At 42.7% G+C, this 27519-nt stretch overlaps 1 protein-coding gene across 3 annotated transcripts in view; it reads right to left on the bottom strand.

The window, feature by feature from the left end:
* Positions 1-27519, bottom strand: part of acsl1a (acyl-CoA synthetase long chain family member 1a) — a 196212-nt gene that overhangs the window by 43016 nt on the left and 125677 nt on the right. For all 3 annotated transcript variants that reach the window (XM_080189404.1, XM_080189405.1, XM_080189406.1), the window contains exons 3-10: positions 23769-23883; positions 21753-21817; positions 15604-15705; positions 11584-11683; positions 6155-6333; positions 4700-4732; positions 1561-1612; positions 1142-1215 (exon numbers count right to left, since the gene is read on the bottom strand). In XM_080189404.1, coding sequence (XP_080045530.1) covers positions 1142-1215; positions 1561-1612; positions 4700-4732; positions 6155-6333; positions 11584-11683; positions 15604-15705; positions 21753-21817; positions 23769-23883 — 720 coding nt within the window. The remainder of the gene's footprint in view (positions 1-1141; positions 1216-1560; positions 1613-4699; positions 4733-6154; positions 6334-11583; positions 11684-15603; positions 15706-21752; positions 21818-23768; positions 23884-27519) is intronic.

The following is a 27519-nucleotide window of genomic DNA, read 5'->3' as shown; positions in this document are numbered from 1 at the left end:
CTTTGTAATATGAAGTCAGCTTTAAGGCCTGGTCTAAATCCACAGAGAAACAGAGAAGGTTACCTCAGAAGGGTTAGACACAATGCTTTGGTTTGACATCACAAATAGAACAAGGTGTTCTCCTGGCACACACACCAACATTCTGCCCTCAAATAACAAAAGAACATACAGGCAATAAGATAGTTCATGTCACAGCAGGAAGTGGGACATGGCTGTTAATTAAATGGCTGCTGCAGTACACACGAAACATCTTCCAAGCCACATAATAAATACAGTATAAAATCGCAAAAACCCAGCTTGCAGGTGCAGCAGGTGGTCAGGAAGGCGAATGGGATGCTGGCCTTCATAGCGAGGGGGATTGAATATAAAAGTAGGGAGGTCTTGCTGCAGCTGTATAGGGCATTGGTGAGGCTGCAGCTGGAGTACTGTGTGCAGTTTTGGGCGCCGCACCTGCGCAAGGATATTTTGGCCCTGGAGGGAGTGCAGAGGAGGTTTACTAGGCTGATACCGGAGTTGAGGGGATTGAGCTATGAGGAGAGGCTGAATAAACTAGGCTTGTACTCGTTAGAGTTTAGAAGAACGAGGGGAGATCTCATTGAGACGTATAAGATGATGAATGGGATGGATAGGATAGAGGTGGAGAGACTCTTCCCGCTCAAAAAAGACAGTAGGACTAGGGGGCACAGCCTCAAGATAAAGGGGAGGCGGTTTAGAACGGAGTTGAGGAGGAACTTCTTCACTCAAAGGGTGGTGAATCTCTGGAATTCTCTGCCTGTTGAAGTGGTGGAGGCTGCCTCGCTAAATATTTTTAAGAAGCGGGTTGATGGGTTCTTGATAAGAGAGGGGATTAAGGGTTATGGGGAGAGGGCAGGAAAGTGGAACTGAGCCACAACAGATCAGCCATGATCTTATTGAATGGCGGGGCAGGCTCGAAGGGCTAGATGGCCTACTCCTGCTCCTATTTCTTATGTTCTTATGTTCTTATTTTCACCCAAAAGATTTTGGTGCTGGTTACTACTCGTGCTCACTTGGAAACTATTACATCTAGAGAATCAACGTGCCTGATTACTGCACAACATAAAGACAAAAGTAGGGACACCATGTGGAAATATAGAATATTATGATAGCGCTTGGTGCTTACCTCTGTGGCTTTCACAAAAGCAGAGAAATTGGACACGATGTTTCTATGCGTCAGCATTGCGCCTTTGGGATTTCCTGAAAGAGTAACAGTAATAATGAACCCATTGTCAATCAGCATCAGTCCACTGTCAGAGTCAAATCTGAAAAATATGTGAATATACATCAACATGATTTGAAGAGAGAACTCATCAGGTTGATATCGCACGAATGAACTATCTGGCGGGCTGAAGATTCTCTGCATTTTACAACCTGAAACTAATCTGGATGAAGTATGAAAAATAACTGATTCACACCTTTTAATACCAATACAGTTTTGTGATTTTAGTTCCTAGTGGAAAAGACATTTTGACATCGGAACTCAGGAATATGTACTGGAAAAGAAAGAGGTGAAAAGGACTTTTAAGCCCCAGTTGTACTTGCCTGTGGTTCCACTTGTGAAACAAATAATAGCCAAGTCAGTAGGCTGCGGTGGCTGTGAAGACAGAAAATAAAGTTAGTTTATTAGTCACAAGTAGGCTTACGTTAACACTGCAATGAAATTACTGTGAAAGTCCTCTAATCATCACACTCCGGCACCTGTTCAGGTACATGGAGGAGGAATTTAGCATGGCCAATACATCTAACCAGCACATCTTTTGGACTGTGGGAGGAAACTGAAGCGCCCGGAGGAAAACTCACGCAGACACAGGGAGAACGTGCAGACTCCGCAGTGACAATGACCAAAGCTGGGCAATCAAACCCGAGTCCCTGGCGCTGTGAGACAACAATGCTAAATAACAGGTTACATGTTAAAACAGCCTGAAGAAAATCTCCTGATGACCTTTTAAAAATTATTTCATTGGACTGGGGGTCGTGGGCAAGGCCTGCAATTGTTGCCCAAACCTAATTACCCTCGGAAAAGTGGTGGTGATGAGCCACCTTCTTGAACCTCTGAGTCACCCACAAAAGAAATAAGGCACAAAATCTGAACTTAGAAGAATCTGAAAATCAAAATACTTGAGCCATTAGGTGTCAGCTTGCCACAAAAGCCATATTCTTGTTTTGGAATTGTTTCTCAGCCTCTTAGCAGAGATCAAACCCAAGATGGGATTACAATGCCTTATCTTGTCAGCTTGGAACTTGTTTGTCTCTCTCGTAGGGACCATGAATTGGATTCAGTTGTATTCTGAATATGATTTTTGGAGCAAGAAAAGGAATGGATTTGTGTTTGCCCGGTCCACTGGGGGCATTGGCTTTGTCACTTTTAAGAACGGAGTAAAAAAAAATCTTGTTTCCTAATCAGAAAATAATCAGAAGGGACATAAGTAATGCAGGCTGACATGTCAGTGAGGGAATGAAGAAATGTTGCTAAATTGGGAGGTTGCGTGTTTTGAATGGAGCTTAGGCTCCACTGGTCCGTTTTCCCTTTCGGTTGAGTCAAAAACATGAGCTGATACTTTACCTCATTGACGTTTGTGGGACATTGCTGTGTGGGACGTTGCTGGGTACAACTTATCTGCCTATCTAACAGCAGTGATTGAGAGACAGAGCACAAATCCAAAAATGATCACTATTGCTTCAGTTAAACTGTTTTGATATATCCCCTTAGGATTTGTGAATTTTATAGCTCTAGCCAGAGGAAAAATACTATCCTGGTTGACCAGATAAAATGATGACAGGTGCCAGGATTCTAAGTTATGAAGAATGAGAGATTGGTTAGTCAATAGGAAACGAGGACAGGCAAAAATGGATCATGTTCTTGTTGGCAAGATGTGACGAGTGGTATGCCACAGGGATCAGGTTGATGCCTCAACTATATACAACATTTATATCAATGACTTGGATAAAGGGACTGAATGCGCAGTTGCTAAACTTGCTGATGATGCAAAGATAGGTAGGAAAGCAAGTTATGAAGAGGACAAAGAATCTGCAGAGGGATAGAGACAGGTTAAATGAATAGGCAAAAAATTGACAGAGTGGAATGTGGAAAATGTTAACTTATCCACTTTGACAGGATGAATATGAAAACAGCACATTATTTAAATGGAGAGTTAACAGAACTCTGTAGGTACAGAGGGATCTGGATGTCCTGGCACATGAATCATAAAAAGTTAATATGCAGGTATAACAAGTGGAAAGCAAATAGAATATTGTAGTTTATTGTGAGGGGAGTGGAATATAAAAGTAAAGATGTTTTGCTACATTTGTAGGGTATTGGAACTCTAAAAGATTGTGAATGTAGCCTAATCCTTCACACAAACCAGCCTCCCATCCATTGATTCTGTCTACATTTCCCGCTGCCTCGACAAAGCAGCCAGAATAATGAAGGACCCTACACACCCCAGACATTCTCTCTTCCACCTTTATCCTTCAGGAAAAAGATACAAAAGTCTGAGGTCACATACCAAATAATTCAAGAGCAGCTTCTTTCCTGCTGCTGTCAGACTCTTGAACGGACTTACCTTGCATTAAGTTGATCTTTCTCTGCACCCTAGCTATGACAGTAACACTACATTCTGCACACTTTCCTTTCCTTTAAGAACGGTATATTTTGTCTGTATAGTGTGCAAGAAACAATACTTTTCACTGTATGTTAATACATGTGACAATAATAAATCAAATCAAACTATTGCTGAAACCATATCTGGAGTGCTGTGTACAGTTTTGGTCCTTATTTAAGAAATGGATGCATTATCAGCAACTCACAGGAGGTTTTCTTGCTGATACCTGGAAATAGAGAGCTATCTTACAAGGAAAGGCTGCGCAGGTTGGGTCTGCATCCATTTGAGATTGAAGAATGAGTGGTGACCTTAGTGAAACATGTAAAAAAAAAGCCAGGAATTGAACCCTGGTTCTTGGCGCTGTGAGGCAGCGGTGCTAACCACTGTGCCACCCGAATGTTTATACCTGCTCCTACCATGTTTAATCTGCATGTGTCTTTTTTCCCACTCCTGGCTAAAGAGTTTTATATGGACAACTGCCTCCACAAAACATGCATGAGCAAATCCCAACATTGGTCCATTTCCACTCTCTGCAAAAACGTTGAGTGTTGTGTTCCGGAAGGGACTTCTGAATTTCAGCCTCTTCCTCCATTTTGGCAAATACAGAGAGGTTCTCCATCTTTGCAAAGCCCGAATCTATCCATTGTTAGCACAAAAGCTGTGACATTGTCTCCAAGTGTAAATTCTTTACACCTCCTTCCCAGTAAAATAACCTGGGCCCCCTTTAATCTCTAACAATCAGGCCATCAGGCTTGCTGTCAGGTGGGCTTTAACACAGGTCACATAACTCCCTTCATTTTACCCTACATTGAAAGATACAGTCCCAAAACAAAATAGTCTTATAAACCTCATAATTGAAATACCAGCACCTTGTCAAGAACAATTAGAGGTGGGCAATAAATATTGTGCTAGCCAGAAACGTCAGATGCCATAAATGAGTAATAAAAGAAAACACATTTAAAATCACACTCTTGAAAATGCAAGGTATTTAGGAATAAGATAAATGTCTTTAAAAACAACTGAATTTTTTTTTAATCGTTAGCTTAATAGTGAATACTGGGTAAACAAAGTTTACTTACTCTTGGGTTCCATTTTTTAATCCTTCCCGCATTCTAGGAGAAATATAGAAATTAATAAATTTGCAATTTATGTACACATTTTGGTTCTGGCGTACAGATAAAATACATTTAATAGATCAGATCTACATCACATATTTGTTAAGGAAACAGCATACTAGTGCCTCGACCCTGATCCAAGTTATTCCAGTTCTACCCTGACAGAGCAATCAGAGAAGTACATCAGCAGGAATTATGAGGCACATTCTAAATGCTGCCCCTGCATCATCCAAAAACACAACATCAGTTTCTATATATACACCCACCACTGGATGAGCAGAAATGTCCTCCGACTAAATAGTGAGAAGGCTGAAGCCATGGCCTTCAATCCCACTAATTGTTCTCTATGAGTGACTCCATCCTGCTCCTAGGTAACTGACCAAGGCTGAACCACACCTTCTGTTGTATATGACCCTGGGATGAGATCCCAATTACATGTCTGCATCATGACCAAGACCGTCTAATTCTTTCTTCATCACAAAACTCAACTCCACCCTGCCTAGCTCATCTGCTGCTGAAACCCTTAAATCACACTTTCTTAACCTCTACATTTAATGCATTACTTGCTTATCCCCACGTTCCACTGTATGCAAACTTGAGGCCCTCCAAAGCTGTGTTTTAACTCGCACTGAGTCCCATTCATCCATTACCTTGGTTGTCTACAGTGACCACCCCCCCCCGCCCCCCACCAATTATGCAAAGGAAATTTTAAAATTCTCATCCTCGCTTTCAAATCCATTCATGAAGTCACTCTTCCCAACCTCTGTATAATCATCTCCTCCAGCCCCACAAGCCTCCAAGTCAATTGGTGCCTGCTAATTCTGGCCTTTTAAGCATCCCACAATTATTGTCTGTGCTTTCAGCTGGAATTCTCTCCCTGAAGCTTTCTTTCTTTAAAATGCTCCTTAAAACCTCTTTGACCATGCCTTTGGTCAATCGCCTAATGTCTCTATATGCGGCTTTAAAAAAAAAATTAGTAATAGGAAGATCGAGACCAATTAGAAGAGAAAAAATGGAGACTGACACATGGAGACAAGATGTGCTGGGTCATGGGGAAAGGGCCACTGAATCAGACTAGATAAATTGCTCTTGCAAAGAGCTGGCATAGGCTCAATGGGTCAAATGGCCTTCTAAGCTGAGCCATTCTTGATTGTCTAATGCTCTTATAAATGGCTTTAGGTGTTTTACCATGTTAAAGTGATATACAAATACACTTTGTAATCCCTTTGAAATACTCAGATCTCATAACAGCAAGTGGTTATGTGAGAGCAAAGGGTGGGGTGAGTTGTACATACAAATCTGAAAGAGAGATGGTTTTATGCTCAATCTCTATGTTGCAGTAAATTAGAATGTTTCATGGTTCATGCAAAAGTGCTTCCGGCAGCAAACATGAACACTGGTTAGTTCTTGACTCCTCACCTCTAATGCCTTCATAGAAACAATTTCAACTCCATGAGTTATTGCTCGGTTCTGTAGGTCAACTCCAAAAGGATCCATGATGATGATGGTCTTAATGTCTGGAGTTTCCCCTTTTTCCACACCCTGCAATACAGCTTCTGCTTTGACCGCTGTGTCACAGAACACAATCGCAATATTCGCTAAGGGCAAGGAGGCATCTGGTTAATTTTTTATTTAAACATGGTGTAGTTAAAATTGCAAAAAACACTTAGGTCCTTAAAAATATTAGATTATGCTCCTGTTTCATTCATATTGTAAGGTTCTTTGTGAAATTAGGGAATTAAGATCTGTTCTGTTGTCACTATCCTTGATGTGTAGTGCTTGGGCAGCAAGAAGCAGTTGTTGAAGCTAAAAAGAAGTCTTTATTAATATTACCAATCTATGCTCTATGGAGAGGATCCCATACTAGGTCCTTTCCATGTTGCTACCTATCCTGAGGTAGGCTCTAGTTCGAGGTCACGTGCCTCCTTACATCACTGTGTAGGCGATTATCTACTCATAGAAACACAGAAACTAGGAGCAGGAGTAGGCCATTCAGCCCTTCAAGCCTGCTCTGCCATTCATTTTGATCATGACTGATCATCAGATTCAATACCCCAATCCTGCCTCAACCCCCACCCCCACCATATCCCTTGACCCCTTCAACCGCAAAATCTTAGATAATTTCTTCTTGAAACCACTCAACGTTTTGGCCTCATCTACTCAGTCATGTTAACCTTTTAGGTACCAGGTTCTTCTACTACAGCTTCAAGAACAGAAATGTATGTACAGGCCAGGCCCCACGTACTGACAGTTGCTCCACGTGAAGTTGAATAGGATAGTTCCTGTAATGGTGCTCAGATTATCACAGCCATCTTCATTGGATGGCTGACTGAAAGCATCATTTTATCTCAATGGCATTTTTTGAAAGAGTTATGAATAACTCGGTTTTGAAAAAAAAATCAACGTTACTGTGAGTCAGGCCTAGATCCAACAAGAAGGTTGACAAATGTTTTCAAGACATTGAAGAAGAATGAGTGGTTTGGGTAGACAGAGATTGTTGCCACTGCTTGGGAGCCTAGGATCAGGGGTCTAATCTAAAGATTGGGGCCAGACTTTTCACGAGTAAAGTTAAGAAGCGAAGCCGGTAAAAGTTTGTAACGCTCTTCTGCAAACAGTACCTGATGCTAGATTGATAGATTTATATTAGCCAATGGGTAAGGAAGGACAAGGGGCAAAGACTGGCAGATAAAGTTATGTTGCAGATGAGCTGAGTTCAATAACTGGTGGAATAGTTTTCATGTGATTAAGTTGTCTACTCCTGTTCCCTAATGGTCAATACTGCACCTGACAGTAGCACATGATTTCACTTCTGGCTTCTCTCAAATCAAGGACCAGGAACCCAGCGGCCAATCGTAGTCATTCTCAATACACACAACAGGGGCAATTCTCCCATCCCACGGTGCTGATTTTTTAGTGCAGTGGGTGAAGAGATATAGGCATCAGCAGATTTGCATGATTGCGCTGGACATCTGGCCCCAAACGCATCTCCCAGTGCCCTCTGCACCCCCCTCCCCCCACCCACCAGGAGTATTTCATTCCAGCAGGAATTACTATAGCTCCCCATTTGCAGGGAGCTAGTGGCCTGATCCTGCTGGAGTGAAGGGGAGGCAATTGGGGCCTCCCAGGGGGTCAGGCAGCTGGAAGTGAGGGGGCGGGGGGGGGGGTGGGTGGGGATGTCCCTGGACATTGGGCACCTTGGCAATGCCAGCCTGGGCCTCTGGCACTGCCCAAGGTGCAAAATGCCAATGCCATGGGGCAGTGCCAAGAGGGTGGGGCCTGCTGGTGGAGGAGTAGGTCCAGGCTACGGGGGTGCGGAAGGAAATTTTATAGATGAGGAAGGCACGGTGAAATTCAAATATTACATATGTGCAACTACAAGTGCAGAAAGGAAAGATAGACAGGCATTAGAAGCAGTCTAGAGAAGGTTCACTAGGTTGGTCCTGGGTTTCGAGAGATTTTTTAATGAGGAATTTGAGTAGATTGGGCTTGTACACATTGGAATTTAAAAGAAACGAAAGACTTATTGAAACATATGGGATTCTGAGGATAGATGCTGAGAGGTTGCTCCCCCTTGTGGGAGAGTCTAGGACCAGAGAGCATAATCTCGGAGTAATGGGTTGCCCACTAAAGACAGAAATGAGGAGGGATTTCTGCTCTCAAAGGATAGTGAATCTGTGAATTTTTTTTAACCACAGAGGGCTGTAGAGTCTGGGTCATTAAATATGTTCAAGGCTGAGATTTTAATCAGCAAGGGAATCATGGGTGGAGTTGAACATTGTATTAGATCAGTTATTATCACATTGGATGGCAGAGCTGACTTGGTGAGCTGAAGGGCCTACTTCTGCTCCTATGCCTTACTGTCTTATAGTTCTGTGAACCCGTATAAGTGTCTCTGAAGCTCGTACTTTTAATCAGTTTGACAATCATATCAAAGCTTCAATGGGCTGTGCAATGCTATTTACTTCTCTGCTGAAAGAAAGATTTGTAGTTAGATAGAACCCAAAGCACCTCGCAGATAATAAAGTGCATTTGAAGCGCAGTCACTGTTGTAATGCAGGAAATGCAGCAATCAATTAATATATAAGTAGTTCCCACAACAACAGTTTGATAATGATCACATAACCTATTTTGGTGATGTTGATTGAGGGATAAACATTGACCAGGACACCAAGTATAAATTCAAACATTGTTTCTCTTTACGTCTACCTGAGAAGCTGACAAGGACTCAGTTTAGCGTTTCATCTGAAAGATGGTACCTCCAACGGCGCAGCATTCCTTCAGTACTACCTTGGAGAATCAGCCTCGATTTTTGCACTAGTCCTAGAGTGGAATTTAATCCCCGAACCTTAAGACTTAAGATGAGAAGCAATAGCTAACACGCTAAAGTTCATTAATGCCATAACCTCTTGCTCAGTGTGAAACCCCTAACGAGGCACTAACTATTAGTGATTTGGAGTCATCAATGATTGACTTTATTCCCTTTCTCCCGGCCAATATTTGTCCCTCATTGAATATTGCAAAATAAACCCAGATGATCTGTTCATTATTATTAAACTGGTGGCATGCTGAGCACCTATTAACTGTCTTGCTTCCAACATTTATAAATGTAAGTCTTACTTTTACATAAACATACTTACTGTCCCCAATCATGAGGGAGAGGCTCCTTTCCTCAGAATTATTAACACAAAAGGCGTCGTTGAGGTGAAGTTTAGATACATTTAAGGTGAACCAGATTAAGATCACAAAGGAGAAAGGAGTAGATGGTTATGCTGATCGGACAAAGTGGAGGGGGGCGGAAAGAGAGGAGGCTTGTATGGAGCATTGACAGCAGCATAGAGACATTCACTGAAATTCTACTACCTAGTCCACCACAGAATCAGCAAAAGGTGGGCAATGGAAATGTCCATTGACCTCGAGGAGGAATTTCCAGTCTCACTCGAGCAAGGCCATAAAATCCCGGCCATTCAGTCAGAATGTCCAGATTCCATGCTGTATATTTTAAATCTAAAATGTAATTCCAAAAAAAACTGTGCAGAAAATCTGAACAGTTAGGGAAATAAGGTGCATAAAAAGGCACAAGTCAGTGGAAGGAGTTCCCAAATTCATATAGTAGCATCTACCTTTAAGGTCTTGAGTGTTTAGGTCACTAACTCACCACTCACAGCAAAGGGAGACAGCAACTTGCTCTGCAGTTTCTGCTGTTAGCTCTCTGCCAGATACAGAAATGACTTGTTATTTCCTTCCGGTCAGGAAATGCAGAAGCTATCTCAAATGGGTTGGCCATAATGAAATAACCACAAACAAAACCCAGCTAATTGGTTTTCCTGGCAACTATCCAATCTAAAAAGAAAATTATAGCCGTACGTGTGTCCCTGCTGGTTGTCAACTCAACTAGAGCACTTCAAAGACACTAAAATGTTCTGTGAAGTGAATATCTATATCATCCATGCCAGCGACGTTCCTTATAGATGACTCACTTTGCTTAATGGTGAATTGACTATCAAAATTATTGGTTGACTGAACAGGGAAAATTCAGGAGTTTAACCATTTTGAACAAAGTTTCAAATAGAAAGTTTTTTTTAATAAAAGAGAAAGTCATTTAGCCTTTTGGGTTAATAAAACAGAAAACACTGGCAAAACTCAGCAGGTCTGATATCATCAGTGGAGGCAGAATAAAATTAACACTTTGAGCCCATATGACTTTTCTTCAGATCCTTAAAAGTAAAAGTTAAAAAGTTTATTTATTAGTCACAAGAAGGCTTACATTCACACAGCAGTGAAGTTACTGTGAAAATCCCCTACTTGTCATACTCCAGCACCTCTTTGGGTACACTGAGGGAGAATTTAACACGGCCAATCCACTAACCAGCACATCTTTGGATTGTTGAGAGGAAACCGGAGCACCCAGAAGAAACCCACACAAACATGGGTAGAATGTGCAAACTGCACGCACATAGTAACCTAAGCCGGGAATCAAACCTATGTCCTTGGTGCTGCGAAGCAGCAGTGCTAACCATTGTGCCACCATGCCACTTGGCGACGCTCATAAAATCCCACCCAAGGCCAACAGAGAATTCCATTCTGTGAGCTGCGCCCACCCCAATTCCAGGGCAAGTGTGACAGTGAAATCCTGGCCTTTGCGTTTCTTTCTTTACATTTTTGAGCACTAATCCGCTTTTTCAACAGGCATGATTATATGTTTTAAATCAATTCTTGTTCCAGATTTTTACATTTCGGCAATTCTGAAGGTCAAATGATGGAACTGCCAAACCAGGGGAACCGCCAAGATACACACTGCAGTTTGGATCTTTAGTTTGTGTGTGGAGAAATTTCTTTCCGCAAAGAGTCGAAGTACGTAGAAGGAACTTATTGAGGCAAAGGCCATTGTATTGTTTAAGAGAAAATTGCATAAATATTTCAAGCAAATACAAGTACACAGAGCCATGGGATAGAAGAGGAAAGAGGGATTAATTCTGACCTGTTCTAACATAATTCTGGCTGACATGAATGCACCAAATGGGAACATCACCACCTGGAAGCCCCATCGTCCTGACTTAGAAATATATTACAGTTCCTTCTCTGTTGCTGGGTCAAAATCCTGGAACTCCCTCACTAACAGTACTACATGTTTACCTACCCAACAATGGACTATAGGCAGTTCACCACCATCTTTCCAAGGGTAATTAGGAATGGGCAGTAAATGCTGGCCTAGTCAGTCAAGCCCACATTCCATAAATGGAATAATAAAAAGGGTTTGTTCTGTCTTAAGAATTGATCATATAAAAGGGAAATAAATAGCATGAGGAAGTGAGCAAATTAATTTAACTTATTTGTAAAAATAAACCTACCTTTGTTTAAGATATAGGAAATAGCTTCAGCTCCCAATGTGTCATACAATGGCACCACCACCATGGAGTAGGTGTAACAGGCCTGTTCAATAATCACCCACTGAAATGAACCAGAGAATGTTTAACACTTTCAGCTGACTGATTATATCGTTAGATCATAGAATGGGAACAAGCGTAGGCCATTCAACCATCAAGCCTGCTCCACTATTCAATATGATCATGGCTAATTGGATACTTCAATGCCTTTTACGCCCACTATCCCCATAACACTTTCTGTTATTGTTAAGCAGAAATCGATCAGTGTCTGCTTTGAACATACTCAATGACTAAGCTTCCGCAGCTCTCTGGGGTACAGAATTCCAAAGATTCACAACTCTCCATGCAAAGGAATTTCTCATCATTGGATTCAAAATGGCATTCCCCTTATTTTGAAATTGTGGAATCTGGTTCTAGGTTCCCCACCCAGGGGATTACCTACATCTATCCTGTCTATTCCTTTCAGTATTTTGTAGGTTTCCATGAGATCATCTTTCATTCTTTGAAACTCCAGAGAATATAGGCCTAGTCTGCCAACAAATCTGGTAAACTTTCTTCGCATTCCCTCTATGGCAATAACACCCTCTTTGAGGTCAGAGGACCAAACCTATCACCAATATTCCAGGTGCGACCTAACCAAACTTCTATACAATTGAAGCAACATTTCACTATTCCTATACTCAAATCCTCTTGTGATAAAGGCTAACAAGGTCAATTTAATAAACGCACAATAAATATCAGAAACTGTCAAAATTTCAATACAGTTATAAGGCATTCAGCTTATCCTCAATGCTAATCAAAGGGAGCATGAAATATTATTTTCTCAGAGAAGGCAGCTGTGATTTGGATTCTCCCAATTAAAATTGTACCTGGGACACTGCACTGCACCTGTTGTGGCTGCCTGACTGTAGGATAAATTTCATACTCAGGGACAATGTTAATATTGTGAATAATTATTCTACATAATGCATTTAGGAAATGTAGGGGCAAGCACATAAGAACAAAAGAAATAGGAGCAGGAGTAGGCCATCTAGCCCTTCGAGCCTGCCCCACCATTCAATAAGATCATGGCTGATCTGTCGTGGCTCAGTTCCACCTTCCCGCCCTCTCCCCATAACCCTTAATCCCCTTGCTTATCAAAAACCTATCAACCCGCGTCTTCAATATATTTAGCGAGGCAGCCTCCACCACTTCAACGGGCAGAGAATTCCAGAGATTCACCACCCTTTCAGTGAAGAAGTTCCTCCTCAACTCTGTTCTAAACCGCCCCCCCTTTATCTTGAGGCTGTGCCCTCTAGTCCTACTGTCCTTTCTGAGCGGGAAGAGCCTCTCCACCTCTATCCTATCCATCCCATTCATCATCTTATATGTCTCAATGAGATCTCCCCTCATTCTTCTAAACTCTAACGAGTACAAGCCTAGTTTATTCAGCCTCCCCTCATAGTTCAAACCCCTCAACTCCGGTATCAGCCTAGTGAGCCTCCTCTGCACTCCCTCCAAGGCCAAAATATCCTTGCGTAAGTGCGGTGACCAAAACTGCACACAGTACTCCAGCTGCGGCCTCACCACTGCCCTGTACAGTTGCAGCAAGACCTCCCTACTTTGATATTCAATCCCCCTCGCTATAAAGGCCAGCATCCCATTCGCCTTCCTGACCACCTGCTGCACCTGCAGGATGGGTTTTTGCGACTCATGCACAAGGACCCCGAGGTCCCTCTGCACCGTCGCAAGCTGCAGTTTTTCGCCATGTAAGTAATAGTCCTTCCTACCATTATTCCTACCAAAGTGGACAACTTCACACTTGCCAACATTAAATTCCATTTGCCAGTTCCTGGCCCATTCGCCCAGCCTATCTAGATCCTTCTGCAGACTCTCCACACCCTCCGCACAATTTGTCGTTCCACCAATCTTGGTGTCATCAGCAAATTTCGACACCATACACTCGGTTCCCTCCTCCAGGTCATCTATATAAATGGTAAATAGCTGAGGCCCCAGCACCGACCCCTGGGGCACTCCACACTAGTCACCAATCCGAATAGCACCCATTGACCCCCACTCTCTGCCTCCTATTTGACAGCCAATCCCCTATCCACGCTAACACCCTACCCCCAACTCCATGCCCCCTGACCTTCTGTAATAATCTCTTGTGAGGCACCTTATCAAACGCCTTCTGAAAACCAAGAAAGACCACATCCACCGGCTCTCCTCTATCCACCGCCCTAGACACATCCTCATAGAACTCCAATAAATTCATCAGACACGACTTCCCTTAACGAAACCGTGCTGCGTCTGCTCTATCAAACAATTCTCCTCAAGATGCCTCGCTATTTTCTCCTTGATCACGGATTCTAACATTTTACCTACAACAGACGTTAAACTAACCGGCCTATAATTCCCTGCCTTTTGCCTGCCACCCTTCTTAAACAACGGCGTAACGTTAGCCGTTTTCCAATCTTCCGGCACTTCCCCGGAATCCAGCGACGTTTGGAAAATAATCACCAAGGCATCCACTATCACCTCCGCCATTTCTTTCAGAACCCTTGGATGCATTCCATCCAGTCCTGCGGACTTGTCCACAATCAGTCCCTCCGGTCCGTCGAGCACTGTCTCTCTAGTAACAATAATGTCATTCAGGCCCTCCACTCCTACCATCTTTCCATCGCTAACACCCGGCAAATTATTCACGTCCTCCTCCGTGAAGACTGAAACAAAAAAGTTATTCAAGGTCTCAGCCACGTTTGGGACACTATCACTTAACATTGTTATTATTTCACTAGTTAGCTAACCACTGAGAAAGACAGTCATCACATTCCCCTGGAATGACTACCTCCACTGTGGGTGTAGATGTGTGCTGATTAAAATGGCCAACCTTCCACATTTAGACAGAATGATTATCGCACCCAGTCTCATTAGAGTTTGATGTGCAATGAGAAAATGTATTGAGTTTCTTGCAAAAAGGTTAGAGCTGTCCAATCTTTCTCAAGGTATGCAAAGATCATTTCTCCCCCTCTTGCTCAGTTGGTTGAGCCCCAAAATATTGGAAAATATCAATGCCAGCTGTGATGGGAAGGAATTCAAGTTTGGCAGGTCTGTGTGGGACTCTATAGAATCATCAATTGATCTCAACCTGACTCCAGACACCTTATTTAGGTCTCGTTAGGAATGGAGAATAGGATAATATCGGCAGGATTTCAAATACCCTCCTCCCACCCTGGGCCAGGACTGTGTGGGTCAGCTGATTGTACCTGTACAACCAGCCAGAAATAGTGTCTTTCTTAAATAATAAATGACAAGGTTTTCAATGCAGTATTTTCTTGTGAAGTTTGTATCAGGTTATGAATACCTCTGCTTACTGATTGCTTCCACATCTTGGATATTGCCTCACATCAGGAATGGTAGAAACAGATATTAAAGAGCATTAAAGTATATTTCAATGTCACATATGAAAAGTATGCTAATTGTTCATATGCCTTTGATTCACAAATGACCAAAATAGTTGTGATGGCCAAGAAAAAAAATACATTGGGTGGGATTGTGCGGCCCTTCCTGCCAGCAGGATTTTCTGTTTCCACCGAAGGTGGCCACCCCACCCTGCAAAACGTAGTAGACTTGGCAGGACTGGAAGATTTAAAGTAAGGTAAAGTTTATTTATTAGTCACTAGTAAGGCTTACATTAAACGCTGCAATGAAGTTACTGTGTAATTCCTGTGGTCGCCACGCTGCGGTGCCTATTCAGGTCAATGCACCTAACCACCACATCTTTCAGATTGTGGGAGGAAACCGGAGCACTTGGAAGAAACCCACACAGACATGGGGAGAACGTGCAGTCTCCATACAGACAGTGACCCGAGCCAGGAATCAAACCTGGGTCCTTGGTGCTGTGAGGCAGCAGTGCTAACCAGTGTGCTACCATGTCACCCGCTGGAAAACATGCTTAGTGGGGTCAGTAAACCCTTTGCATTATCTCCAAGAAAAAATACTTGCCTCTGGTCTGTTCTGTGCAAATACTCCTATAAATTGTTCATTCCCTGGTCTGTATCCTCGCGTGAGTAATCCTGAACCCACAAATTCTGCTCTGTTTATAACCTAAAAGACAAGTTAAGGAACATAAATGTAAACATAACCATCTCATTCCCCCCATCAATAATGTAACTACTTACACAGAGAGAAGAAAAATGATCTTACTAAGACCCAATTCCCCAAAAACATGACAGCCTCAGTATTTTGAATGGATCTACCTTATATTAAGTTGATCTTTCTCTACATCCCATCTATGACTCCTTCCCTTCTCCTCTATGTACTCTATCAACAGTATGCTTTGTCTGTATAGCAGTCAAGAAACAAGACATTTCACTCTATACTGATATGTGATAATAATAAATTAAATCAAAAATCCAAGCATACAAGACCAGATTGAGATTTGATAAAATCAATTAACATAAATGAGAATACTTACGTAATTGAAAAAATAAAAACGTTGCAAGTTAATGCTAACAATACATTTCAACAACTTTTCTGGATAATGAAGCTCCAAGAAATGAAGCTAAACAATTATGTGGATTAATTTTGGGGCCTTCTGATTACAAATCTAAACTAATCACAAATACTTAAAGCCCACTGAAGTATATCCTCCCCATTTCTGTAATCTTTACTAATCTTCTAACACTCCGAGATCTCTGCACTGCACAAATTCCATCATCTATAATTAGCAGCCGTGGCTTGGGGTGCCTAGGTCCCAACTTCAGAATTCCCTCCTCGCCTCTCATGTCCTGTAATATTTCTCATTCACCAGTTAAGGGAAAAACCACAACACGCTTATTCACAGATAAAGGCTATACAGAGACTGCAGACAGCTGTCTAGAATGTTCTTCAACAGCAAGCCCTGTTCACCAGGATGATCCAATCCCTTCTCCTACGTGAGTCATGTGACCCTTACACTGCAGGTTGATACTTAAAAGGGGCAATCACCACATCCCTCCACACAAATGTCAATACTCAATTTACACAGTCCCAGATAATTAATCATTGAATACATAAACTCAGTCCCATTATGAATTAAATCTTTCAGTTGGTCTCCAATTCTTAGTGGATGGCATAACTCCTCTGTCTGGTCTCAGTAGAAATCACAATCACAGGTGTCTCTTCAGGTATAGGCATCTCAGTTCAATCTGTTTCCATGGGGATGTCAGTTGCGCCTGTAACAGGATGACCCGGTGCTTCAGTGCTTGGTTGGTCGACAAAATTTCCAGATGGCAATGTAGCTCATGATGGCAGAACTGGCTGCTGGGACAACTCTTGTTCTTTCAAATGGTCTACATGTTTGCAGGCGATCCTTCTTCTATATCCACTTGATAAGACAAGGTTTCTGTTTGGGATACAACAACTCCAGAGACCCAAGTCAACCCATTTCCAAACTTTTCCACATACATGGCTTCATCCACTGAAAATGACAGTGTTGACTTACACGAATCGTGACTGCTTTGGCTGACCACGAGGCTCAGTCTCGCTCTGAGACAATGGTTCATCAACAATTTTGCTGGCAGATATTCTATTGCTGCATGAAGAGTGGTCCAATAGCCTGGGAGGAATTGTGAGATCCTTGTCTCTCTTGCTTCCTGACTGCTTCTTTAGGACAGAGACAGTTTTGGATAGTTTGTTCAGTTAGTCCATTGGATGTTGGGTGATAAGGCGCAGTTCTAATGTGCTTGATACCACTGAGGATGGCGAAGTTCTGAAACTCAGCACTAGTGAAGACGGGTTCATTACCAGACACTACAGCTTCAGGTGTTCTGTGGGTGGGAAAACTTTGACATAATTGCTCAACTGTAGCGTTTAGAGACTTCTCCTCAAACGCTTCCATACACTTTGAATGTGCATCGACAAAGAGCAAAACCACTGTGCCCATGAATGGGCCAACATAATCAATTTGAACTTGTATCCAGGGTTGGCCAGGCCACTCCCAAGGGTGGATTGGGCTACAACAGACAACCTTTGTTGTGACTGGTAGTGCTCATAGTGCTAGACTAGGCTCACAATGTCAACATCAATGCCAGGTCACCAGACATAATGCCTAATGAGCATCTTCATCTTAAATATACCTAGATGGGCACTGTGTAATTCAGTTAGGTGCAACTTCCTTCCTGCTACAGGGACTCTTGCTCTTCAAACTTGGAGCTTAAAAACAGCGAGGTTATGTCTTAGCTGTATAAGGTGCTGGTGAGGCCACATCTGGAGTACTGTGTACAGTTCTGGTCTCCTTGCTTGAGAATGAATGTACTGGCACTGGAGGAAGTGCAGAGGAGGTTCACAAGGTTGATTCCGGAGTTGAGAGGATTGGCTTATGAGGAGTGACTGAGTAGACTGGGCCTAAGCTCATTGGAATTTAGAATTTTGATGGGAAATCTTATAGAAACATAAAATTATGAAGGGAACAGATAAGATAGAAGCAGGGAGGTTGTTTCCACTGGTGGGTGAAACTAGGACCAGGGGCATAACCTCAAAATAAGCAGGACCAGATTTAGGACTGAGTTGAGGAGGAACTTCTTCACCCAATGGGTTGTGAATCTGCGGAATTCCCTGCCCAGTGAAGTAATTGAGACTACCACATTGAATGCTTTTAAGGCAAGGTTAGATAAATTTTTGAACAGTTAAGGAATTAAGGGTTATGGTGAGCAGGAGGGCAAGTGGAGCTGAGTCCACGAAAAGATCAGCCGTGATCTTATTGAATGGTGGAGCAGGCTCGAGGGGCCAGATGTCCTACTCCTGGAGGTGTGGTAGATTGTGAGGAAGGGTGTCGAAGTTTGCAGGGTGACTTGGACAGGTTGCAGAGCTGGGCCGCGAGGTGGCGGATGGAGTTTAATGCGGAGAAGTGTGAGGTAATCCATTTCGGTAGGAATAACAGATGTGTTGAGTATAGGGCTAACGGGAGGACTTTGAATAGAGTGGAGGAGCAGAGGGATCTAGGTGTATGTGTACATAGATCCCTGAAAGTTGGGAATCAAGTAGATAAGGTTGTTAAGAAGGCATACGGTGTCTTGGCGTTTATTGGTAGGGGGATTGAATTTAGGAGTCGCAGCGTCATGTTGCAACTGTACACAACTCTGGTGCGGCCGCACTTGGAGTACTGTGTGCAGTTTTGGTCCCCACATTACAGGAAGGATGTGGAGGCTTTGGAGAGGGTGCAGAGGAGGTTTACCAGGATGTTGCCTGGTATGCAGGGGAGGTCCTATGAGGAGAGACTGAGGGATTTGGGGTTGTTTTCACTGGAAAGAAGGCGGCTAAGAGGGGATCTTATAGAAACATATAAGATGATTAGAGGTTTAGATAGGGTGGATGGTGATAGCCTGTTTCCTCGGATGGAGAAATCTAGCACGAGGGGGCATGGCTTTAAATTAAGGGGGGGTAGTTATAGGACGGATGTCAGGGGCAGGTTCTTTACCCAGAGGGTGGTGAGGGACTGGAATGCCCTGCCTGCTGCAGTTGTTAATGCGCCTAGTTTGGGGGCGTTTAAGAGATTGGTGGATAGGTTTATGGACGAAAAAGGAGTGGTTTAGATTAGTGGGTCAATGTTTTTTTTTAAAAATAAGACTGGTCGGCGCAACATTGTGGGCCGAAGGGCCTGTTCCGCGCTGTAATGTTCTATGTTCTATGTTCTATGCTCCTAATTCTTATGTTCTTATGTTGCAAGTATGATGCCATCTTGGCAACTCAACTCAGTTTTTTGTATGAAATATGGTTTCATCTCTTCAGAAACTGGTTCATTAGACAGCAGCAAGTCCCGACTGATCCAGAGCTTGATCTGTTTCACCGAGACTGGCAACATGTCCAAGAAATTAAAAGCAATGACAATTTCCTGCGGTACTAGAGAAGGTGCAGCACTCTCCTGCAAAAGTTGGCAAAAAAGCACAACTGCATTTGCTGTGTGTTCAAGGCCTGTGCTTGAAGGCATATTTATAGTTGGAGAGTATTAATGCCCAGCATAAAATCCTTGCCAATTCAACTGTCGTCTTTAAAGAGATGCAAAAGTGGTTTGTCATCAGAAATAATGGTGAAGTGCCAACCATACAAATACTGGTGGAATTTCTTGACATCACAAACTATTGATAATCCCTTTTTCTCAATTTGAGAGTAGCCTTTTTTGGCTCCCGAGAGTGTTCTTGAGACAAATCCTATTAATCTTCTAGATCAATTGTCCACCTCATGAGACAACACCAAACGCCATATGGAGATGGAGGGGCATCACCAATTACCCCAGTTCCTCAGACAAGCTGAAATGCACAAACAAGTTTGAAGAATGCAGCTATCGTTTTATTCTATTGAGAGCTTCTTTCTGGGGAATCTTTAAAAGGGCAAAGCTGGTGTTTCTTTTGCAGAATATTCAATAATGTCAACAGGTTTGGTAAAAAACGCCCATAGAAATATACCATTCCCAAAAATGAACTGAGCTCAACTGTGTCTTGGGTGCCATTGCCTTCCTTATGGCCTTGATACCATCTATGATTGCATCATAGGATGCAATCCTTGTGCATTTACAAGGTACCATAGGTAGGTTCTCTCAGTGGCTTGAAAAGTACATTTCTCCTTCTTGAAGCAAACTTGCCTCTTGAAATCTCTTCAGCACCTCCTCTAAGTTTACTTGATATTTGGTTTCTGTCGATCCAGTTATGACATCAAGGTATACCGCAACTCGCAGCAAACTCTCCATTGTCCTCTGTAAAATACACACGCAGAAGAGGGAGTGCAGAGGAGGTTTACTAGGCTGATGCCGGAGTTGAGGGGGTTCAGCTATGAGGAGAGGCTGAATAAATTAGGCTTGTACTCGTTAGAGTTTAGAAGAATGAGGGGGGATCTCATTGAGACATATAAGATGATGAATGGGATGGATAGGATAGAGGTGGAGAGACTCTTCCTGCTCAGAAAGGATAGTAGGACTAGGGGGCACAGCCTCAAGATAAAGGGGGGGCGGTTTAGAACAGAGTTGAGGAGGAACTTCTTCACTCAAAGGGTGGTGAATCTCTGGAATTCTCTGCCCGTTGAAGTGGTGGAGGCTACCTTGCTAAATATTTTTAAGACGCAGGTTGATGGGTTTTTGATAAGAGAGGGGATTAAGGGTTATGGGGAGAGGGCGAGAATGTGGAACTGAGCCACGACAGATCAGCCATGATCTTATTGAATGGCGGGGCAGGCTCGAAGGGCTAGTTGGCCTACTCCTGCTCCTATTTCTTATGTTCTTATGACATGCCAAAAGGCAGGCATGTGTATTGGAACAACTTTTGTGTGTGTTTACTATGGCATAACCTTGGGAAGCATTGTCTCATTCAAGTTGCTGATATGCACGACTCATATCCAGCTTTGCATAAGATTGATTTCCAGCCAGCTTTGCTTACAGGTCTTCAGCCTTCAGGATTGGATGCTTATCCAACTTGGCAGCCTGATTAACTGTTAACTTAAAGCCCCACAAAACACAGACAGTCTTGTCTGGCTTCTACACGACTCAATGGATGCTGCCTATTCTACAAACTGAACTGGCTGGATAATGCCTAGTTCTTCCAATCTCTTCTCAATAGTACTGGATTTGTCCGGAAAAAAATCAAGGGGTTGCCTCTGGATTCACTCAGATCTTCACCTGCAGGTCTTTTATCTTGCCTAACCTATCACTGAAGATACTCTCATATTTCTTCATCAGTTTGGCAGACCACCCTCCCATACTTGGGAAATTCAGTTCAATTTAACTTAATTTCCTTAAGCCAATCGTGGCCTAGAAGGCTTTGTCCTTCACCTTACACTTATTACTGGATGCCTGAATGGGTAGAGAAACCATTTCTGAATATGCTCTGGTTAAGATTGATTCGAGTAAGAATGAAAATAATTAAGACGTTCTGTGGAAGAGAGACACTGAAAAAGAACACATCTCAGACTTAAAACAACCTGGCATCTTTTATTGGGCGAGTTCTCTGATGGATCATCAAACTGTTTACCTCCAACGTCATCATAAATAGAAGTATGACTTACTATCCACAGATTTCCTCAAACTTTTTGAAGCAAACAATAACTGGCCCTTAACCCACCAACAAAACTTTTCAGATCTTGGATTTCCACATACCTATCAGAATAAAAAACAAAATATTACTTACTTCCTGGTATGTTATCCAATTGTAAGGCTGGTTTGGGTTCCTGAAACCCAAACAGGGACCATTATCTTAAAAAAAAATCATAAAGCAAAATTGAACTCTTTGCATATAAAAGATCCTAACCTACCATGATGAGATATGTTCTTTAAAACTGCCCACACAATAATTTTGATGTTTTAAACTAAAAATCCATTTGCATTGCTGGTGCAAAAATACAATTTTTGCCTCATAATTACTCTGGAACATTTTACACAGCTAAAATGCTGCATTAACGCAAGCTGTTGTACGCCAATTTCAAAGCCTTTTTGTGTTTGCAGGGGCATGCACAATTTGCACATATTAGCTCCATTGGAAAACACCTTCAAACAGATAAAGAGGGGTTAGTGTTTAGCTGAAGATACTTCACAAATTTCCTGTCAGTATAAGAATCATACAATGAAAAGATGAATAACATACTATTATTGAACAATACACCACAGAAACAAGACATTCAGCCCATTGAACTTACATCCTTTTCTGCCCTCCATCTCATCTAATCCACCCTACAGCCCACATGCCTTTTAAATGTTGATTTTTTTTTTCAAGAATAGCCCCAATTTGCTTTCAAAAAAAAAAAATGAGTTTGCCTCAATGGTAGTTAGTGGCAAAATCCACATTCTAACAACTCTCTTTGTAAAGGAGCTTCCACTGATGCCCCTTTTAATTTTTTGTGAATACCATGAATTTGTGCCCTCTGATTACAAATGGAGATCATCGCTATTACTTTATCGTTCACAATCTGGAGGAACTCACCAAAAGTTCCTTGGATAGCACCTTGCAAACCCATGGTCGCTACCATCTAAAAGACAACGGTGGCAGATACATGGAAACACCATCCAGCTGGAAGTTCCCTTCCAAGCTACAAACCATCCTGACTTGGAAATGTATGACTGTTTGTTCACTGTCGCTGGGTCAAAATCCTGGAACTCCCTCCCTAACAGCACTGGGGGTGTACCTAAATCACAGAATCTGCAGGAGTTCGAGAAGGCAGCTTACCACTCATGGGAAATTAGGGATGGGTGTAAAATACTATTTCCCTCAGCACCACTCACATTCCATGAATGAGTAAAAATAATTTTGAAGATTCCATAACACTCTCTGCTCAAGATAAAAAAAACTCATCAGAAACTTACAGTACAGTAGCACAGTAATATAGCGGCACAGTAGCGCAGCGGTTAGCACTGCTGCTTCACAGCTCCAGGAACCTGGGTTCGATTCCTGACTTGGGTCACTGTCTGTGTGGGGTTTGCACATTCTCCTTGTGCCTGCGTGGGTTTCCTCCAGGTTCTCCAGTTTCCTCCCACAATCCAAAGATGTGCAGGTTAGATTGATTGGCCATGCTAAAAAGTGCCCCTTAAATGTCCTGAGATGCGTAGGTTAGAAGGATTAGCGGGTAAATACAAAGGAATATGGGGGTAGGGCCTAGGTGGGATTGTGGTCAGTGCAGACTCAACGGGCCAGATGGCCTCTTTCTGCACTGTTGTAGGGATTCTATGATTATCTAATCTCGGTTGACATTTTAGTGAATGTACTAAATTTTTCCATTATTTTAGAGAAGTTCTGTGCGTAAGTGTATGAAACTGGACGCAGTACTCCAAAAGACACCAAGTTCTTTGCAGGAATTCAACATTATAGTCTCAAATTGCTTAATACCTTTTCTTCTCCCACTCCACTTGCAAAAAGAAGCTTTAATCATCACTGAAGGTTCCTTAATGATTCTCACCATTCCTTCAGCACCAAAGCAAGTAAACATTCTCCTTGCTATCACTCAGTCAGTGCTGAATTGTAGCCTGCTCCATGCAGGTACAGTTGATTGCCCATGCAACTTTGCCATCTCCTCTACTGCACATTTCTACTCAAAAACTGAACATGATAACTAACAAAAAATTGAATTTTGCTATAGATATATCCCTGTGGTGAGATATTAACTTCCATTTTTTGCCATCGACACAAACAGCATATAAGGCCTATAATACTGACCTGATACAACCAAACCCCTTTTTAACACATCGTACAGCGTTTTTACATCCTGATAGTAGAAAGTCAGCAGCTCATCTCCTTCAAGTAGCACACTTCTCCGAGCATGTTCATCACCCTGAAATACATCAAATCATTAAAAGCAATAATTCAATGTATGCCCAAACAATGCCATTTTAAAAACCAAGCAATTATTTTTGGGCGGTTTACGTCAAGGTTTCATTTACGCAAATGATTATAGAATAATAGTACCTTACAGCACAGAAGGAACAAGCCTGCCTGTGCCAGAGCTTTGTTAGAGCTATCTAATAAATCCCACTCCCCTCCCTTTCCTCACAGTTCACCGATTCTTCTTTTTGATGTATATTGACTTGAGGTCAGAATGTGTAGTCAGGGGATAAATAACATAATGGATAGCAGGCTGGCTACAGAACGGAAAACAGGATTAAAGACAGTTTTTCCAATTGGCAAATGGTGGAAAGTGGCTTTCCATGCGTCAGCATTAGTTGTCCAACGTTCACATAACGCTGGAAAATGTCAGCAGATCTGACAGCACCAGTGGAGAAAGAATGGAGCCAATGTTTCAAGTTTGGATGACTCCCATCCAGACTCGGATTGTTGGCCCCACTCTCGTTCCACAGATGCCTTCAGATCTGCTGACTTTTTCCAGCATTTTCTGTTTTTGCTTCAGCATCTGCAATAGTTTGTTTTGATATTAACAAATAAACTAGCTGGTCTGACAAATCTGAAGTACTATTTAAAATTTGAGGTTTATTCTAAATTGGGAGGTGCAGCTAACACAGAGGACAGCAGTGATAAAATTCCAGAAGACATGACAATACAGAATCAAGATTCACTACGTTGATTCATTAGTAGATGTCTTATGAGGAAAGTTTCAGCAGGCCGGGCCTTTACTCATTAAGAATCTGAGGTGATTTTATGGAAATATACAAGGTTCTGAGGAAGCGTGCCAGGGTTGATGCTGAGAGGATGTTTCCCCTTGTGGAGGAATCTAGAACTAGGGGGCACAGTTTCAAGATAAGGAGTCACCCATTCAAGACTGAGATTAGGAGGAATTTATCCACTCAGGGGGTCGCTAGTCTTTGGAATTCTCTCTCACTGTGCGCAGATAAGGCTGCATCATTCAAGGTCGTGTTAGACAGATTCTTCATCTATAAAGAATCAAAGGTTTAGGGAACAGGCAGGAAGATGGGTCAAATGGCCTCCTTCTGCGCTGTAAGCACCTCTGATCGAAGATAATGAAAGAGGGAATTGATAGAAAGTAATTCCAGTTAGGAGGAGACCAGGCTTAAAAGACCACAATTTCTAATAACTCCAATTGGGAATTCTGGAGAAATATCTTTGCTCAGAGGGTAGTTAGCTGCAATTTGATCTCAACTTGAGTTAAACAGCATAGGTGCATTTGTGGGGAAACTGGATAAGCACATAAGCAAAAAGGAATAGTATGATATGTTAATGGCATTAGATGAAGTGGGTTGGGAGTTGTAAAGCATAAACACAGACTTACACCTATGGGGCCAAATGACCTGTTTGTGCTGTAAATACTACGTATATATTCAATTCCCCTTCTGAAAGTTACAACTCAAATCCGCATCCACCACTCGATTAGGAAATGAATTCCAAATTGTCATAATGTGCTGCATACAAAGGTCTTTTCTTTAGCCTCACCTCTGGCTTTTTGTCTATTATCTTAAAACTGTGCCTCCTGGTTCCTGAGCCTCCCAGAATAAATGTTGAAGGTTGCCAATTGTTCCACTGTGCCCTGTGGCAGCTCTTTGGTCGAGCAAGGCAATTAATCCCCATTCTCCTGTTCTTTCCCCATACCAATGGAATTCTTTTCCATTCACGAGTCATCCAAACCCTTTTTGAAAGTTACTGTTGAATCAACATCCAGCACCCTTCCAGGTAGTGCACTCCAGATCAAAACATGCTGCGTAAAAATAAGTTTCCCCTCGTTTCCTCTGGTTCTTTTACCTTGTACTTGAAATCTGTATCTTCTTACCAGGCATTCTGAAAACAGATCTCCATATTTGCTCCATCAAACACAATCGTAATTTTATTAACACCTCCACTTAATCGTAGAATCCTTACAGTGCAAAAGGAGGCCATTCAGCCTATCGAGTCTGCGCCAATAACAATTCCTCCTAGGCCAAATCCCCGTAATCCCACATAATTACCCCACTAATCCCTCTAGTTTACACATCCTGGGACACTAAGGGGCAATTTAGCATGGCCCAATGCACCTAGCCCACATATCATTGGGCTGTGGGAGGAAACCAGAGCACCTGGAGAAAACACACGCAGATATGAGGAGAACGTACAAACTCCACAGACAGCAACCCAAGCCAGAAATTGAACCCGGGTCCTTGGAACTGAGAGGCAGCAGTGCTAACCACTGTGCCGCTCTTAATCTTCTCTGTTCTTGCAAACAATTTTGTCCTTAGTCCCTCCACACATCTAAAGTGACTGATGTTATTGTCATATAATAACCTGACCACTTTAGAACACATTTCTCCAGTAAGAAACTACAGAAATGATCCCTAAAAGTACCTGATATCTTTCACATGGCTAACTTACTTTTTTCGCCAGGGCATGACTGGGTTTTTGCCCCAGGATCCAGATCCAGACATCAGGATGAATTCCAGGTCAGGAGCCCAGAACTGCCAATAAACAAAGAATCCCTACAGTGCAGAAAGAGGCCATTTGGCTCATTGAGCCTGCACTGAGAACAATCCAACCCAGGCCCTATCCCCATGTGAAAATCTCCTAGTCGCCACACTCCGGTGCCTGTCCAGGTCAGTGTGCCTAACCAGCACATCTTTCAGATTGTGGAAGGAAACCGGAGCACCTGGAGGAAACCCACACTGACACGGAGAGAATGTGCAAACTCCACACAGACAATGACCCAAGCCATGAATCGAACTCTGTTCCCTGGCATTGTGAGGCAGCAGTGCTAACTGCTGTGCCGCTGTAACCCCATGTATTCACCCCGTTAATCTCCCTGACACTAAGGGGCAATTTAACACAGCCAATCTGCCTAAACCACACATCTTTGTGCTAAGAGGGGAAACCGGAGCACTCAAAGGAAACTATAGCAGATATGGGGAGAATATGCAACTCCACACAGTCACCCAAGGCCGGAACTGAACCTGCCACTGCCCACCAAAAAGGAAAATCGACCCGCTGCATGCCAACCCACCCCATAACATGCTGTAGGTGACCTCACTGGAGAGGAAGCCCCACCTTTGGCAGCTGCCAGCCAATTCAGACCAAGGACTTAAGACGCCAACTCCAGTGGCACAAGGCTCATGGGGCAGCTGATATTCCCAGCCTTCATTCTGCTGGGGGAAAAAACATGCAAAGTGTGCAATATTCAGGATTTCAGGAATTATTTAAGGGAAATATTAAGAGTTGAGATACATGTTTTATCATGTTCTATAAGGTGGCACAGCAGTTAGCACTGCTGCCTCACAGCGCCAGGAAGCTGAGTTCAATTCATGGCTTGGGTCACAGTCTGTGTGGAGTTTGCACATTCTCCCCATGTCTGTGTGGGTTTTCTCCGGGTATTCCAGTTTCCCCCCACAATCTGAAAGACGTGCTGGTTAGGCGCACTGACCTGGACAGGCACTGGAGTGTGGCGACTAGGGGATTTTCACAGTAACTTCATTGCAGTATCAACATAAGCCTTACTTGTGACTAATAAATAAATGTTAATCTTGGTGGGTTATTCACC

The sequence above is a fragment of the Carcharhinus amblyrhynchos genome, chromosome 5, assembly GCF_965287045.1.
Source record: "Carcharhinus amblyrhynchos chromosome 5, sCarAmb.v2.hapA, whole genome shotgun sequence".
In the NCBI taxonomy this organism is placed as follows: Eukaryota; Metazoa; Chordata; class Chondrichthyes; order Carcharhiniformes; family Carcharhinidae; genus Carcharhinus; species Carcharhinus amblyrhynchos.
This window is presented reverse-complemented; position numbering and strand designations above follow the sequence as displayed.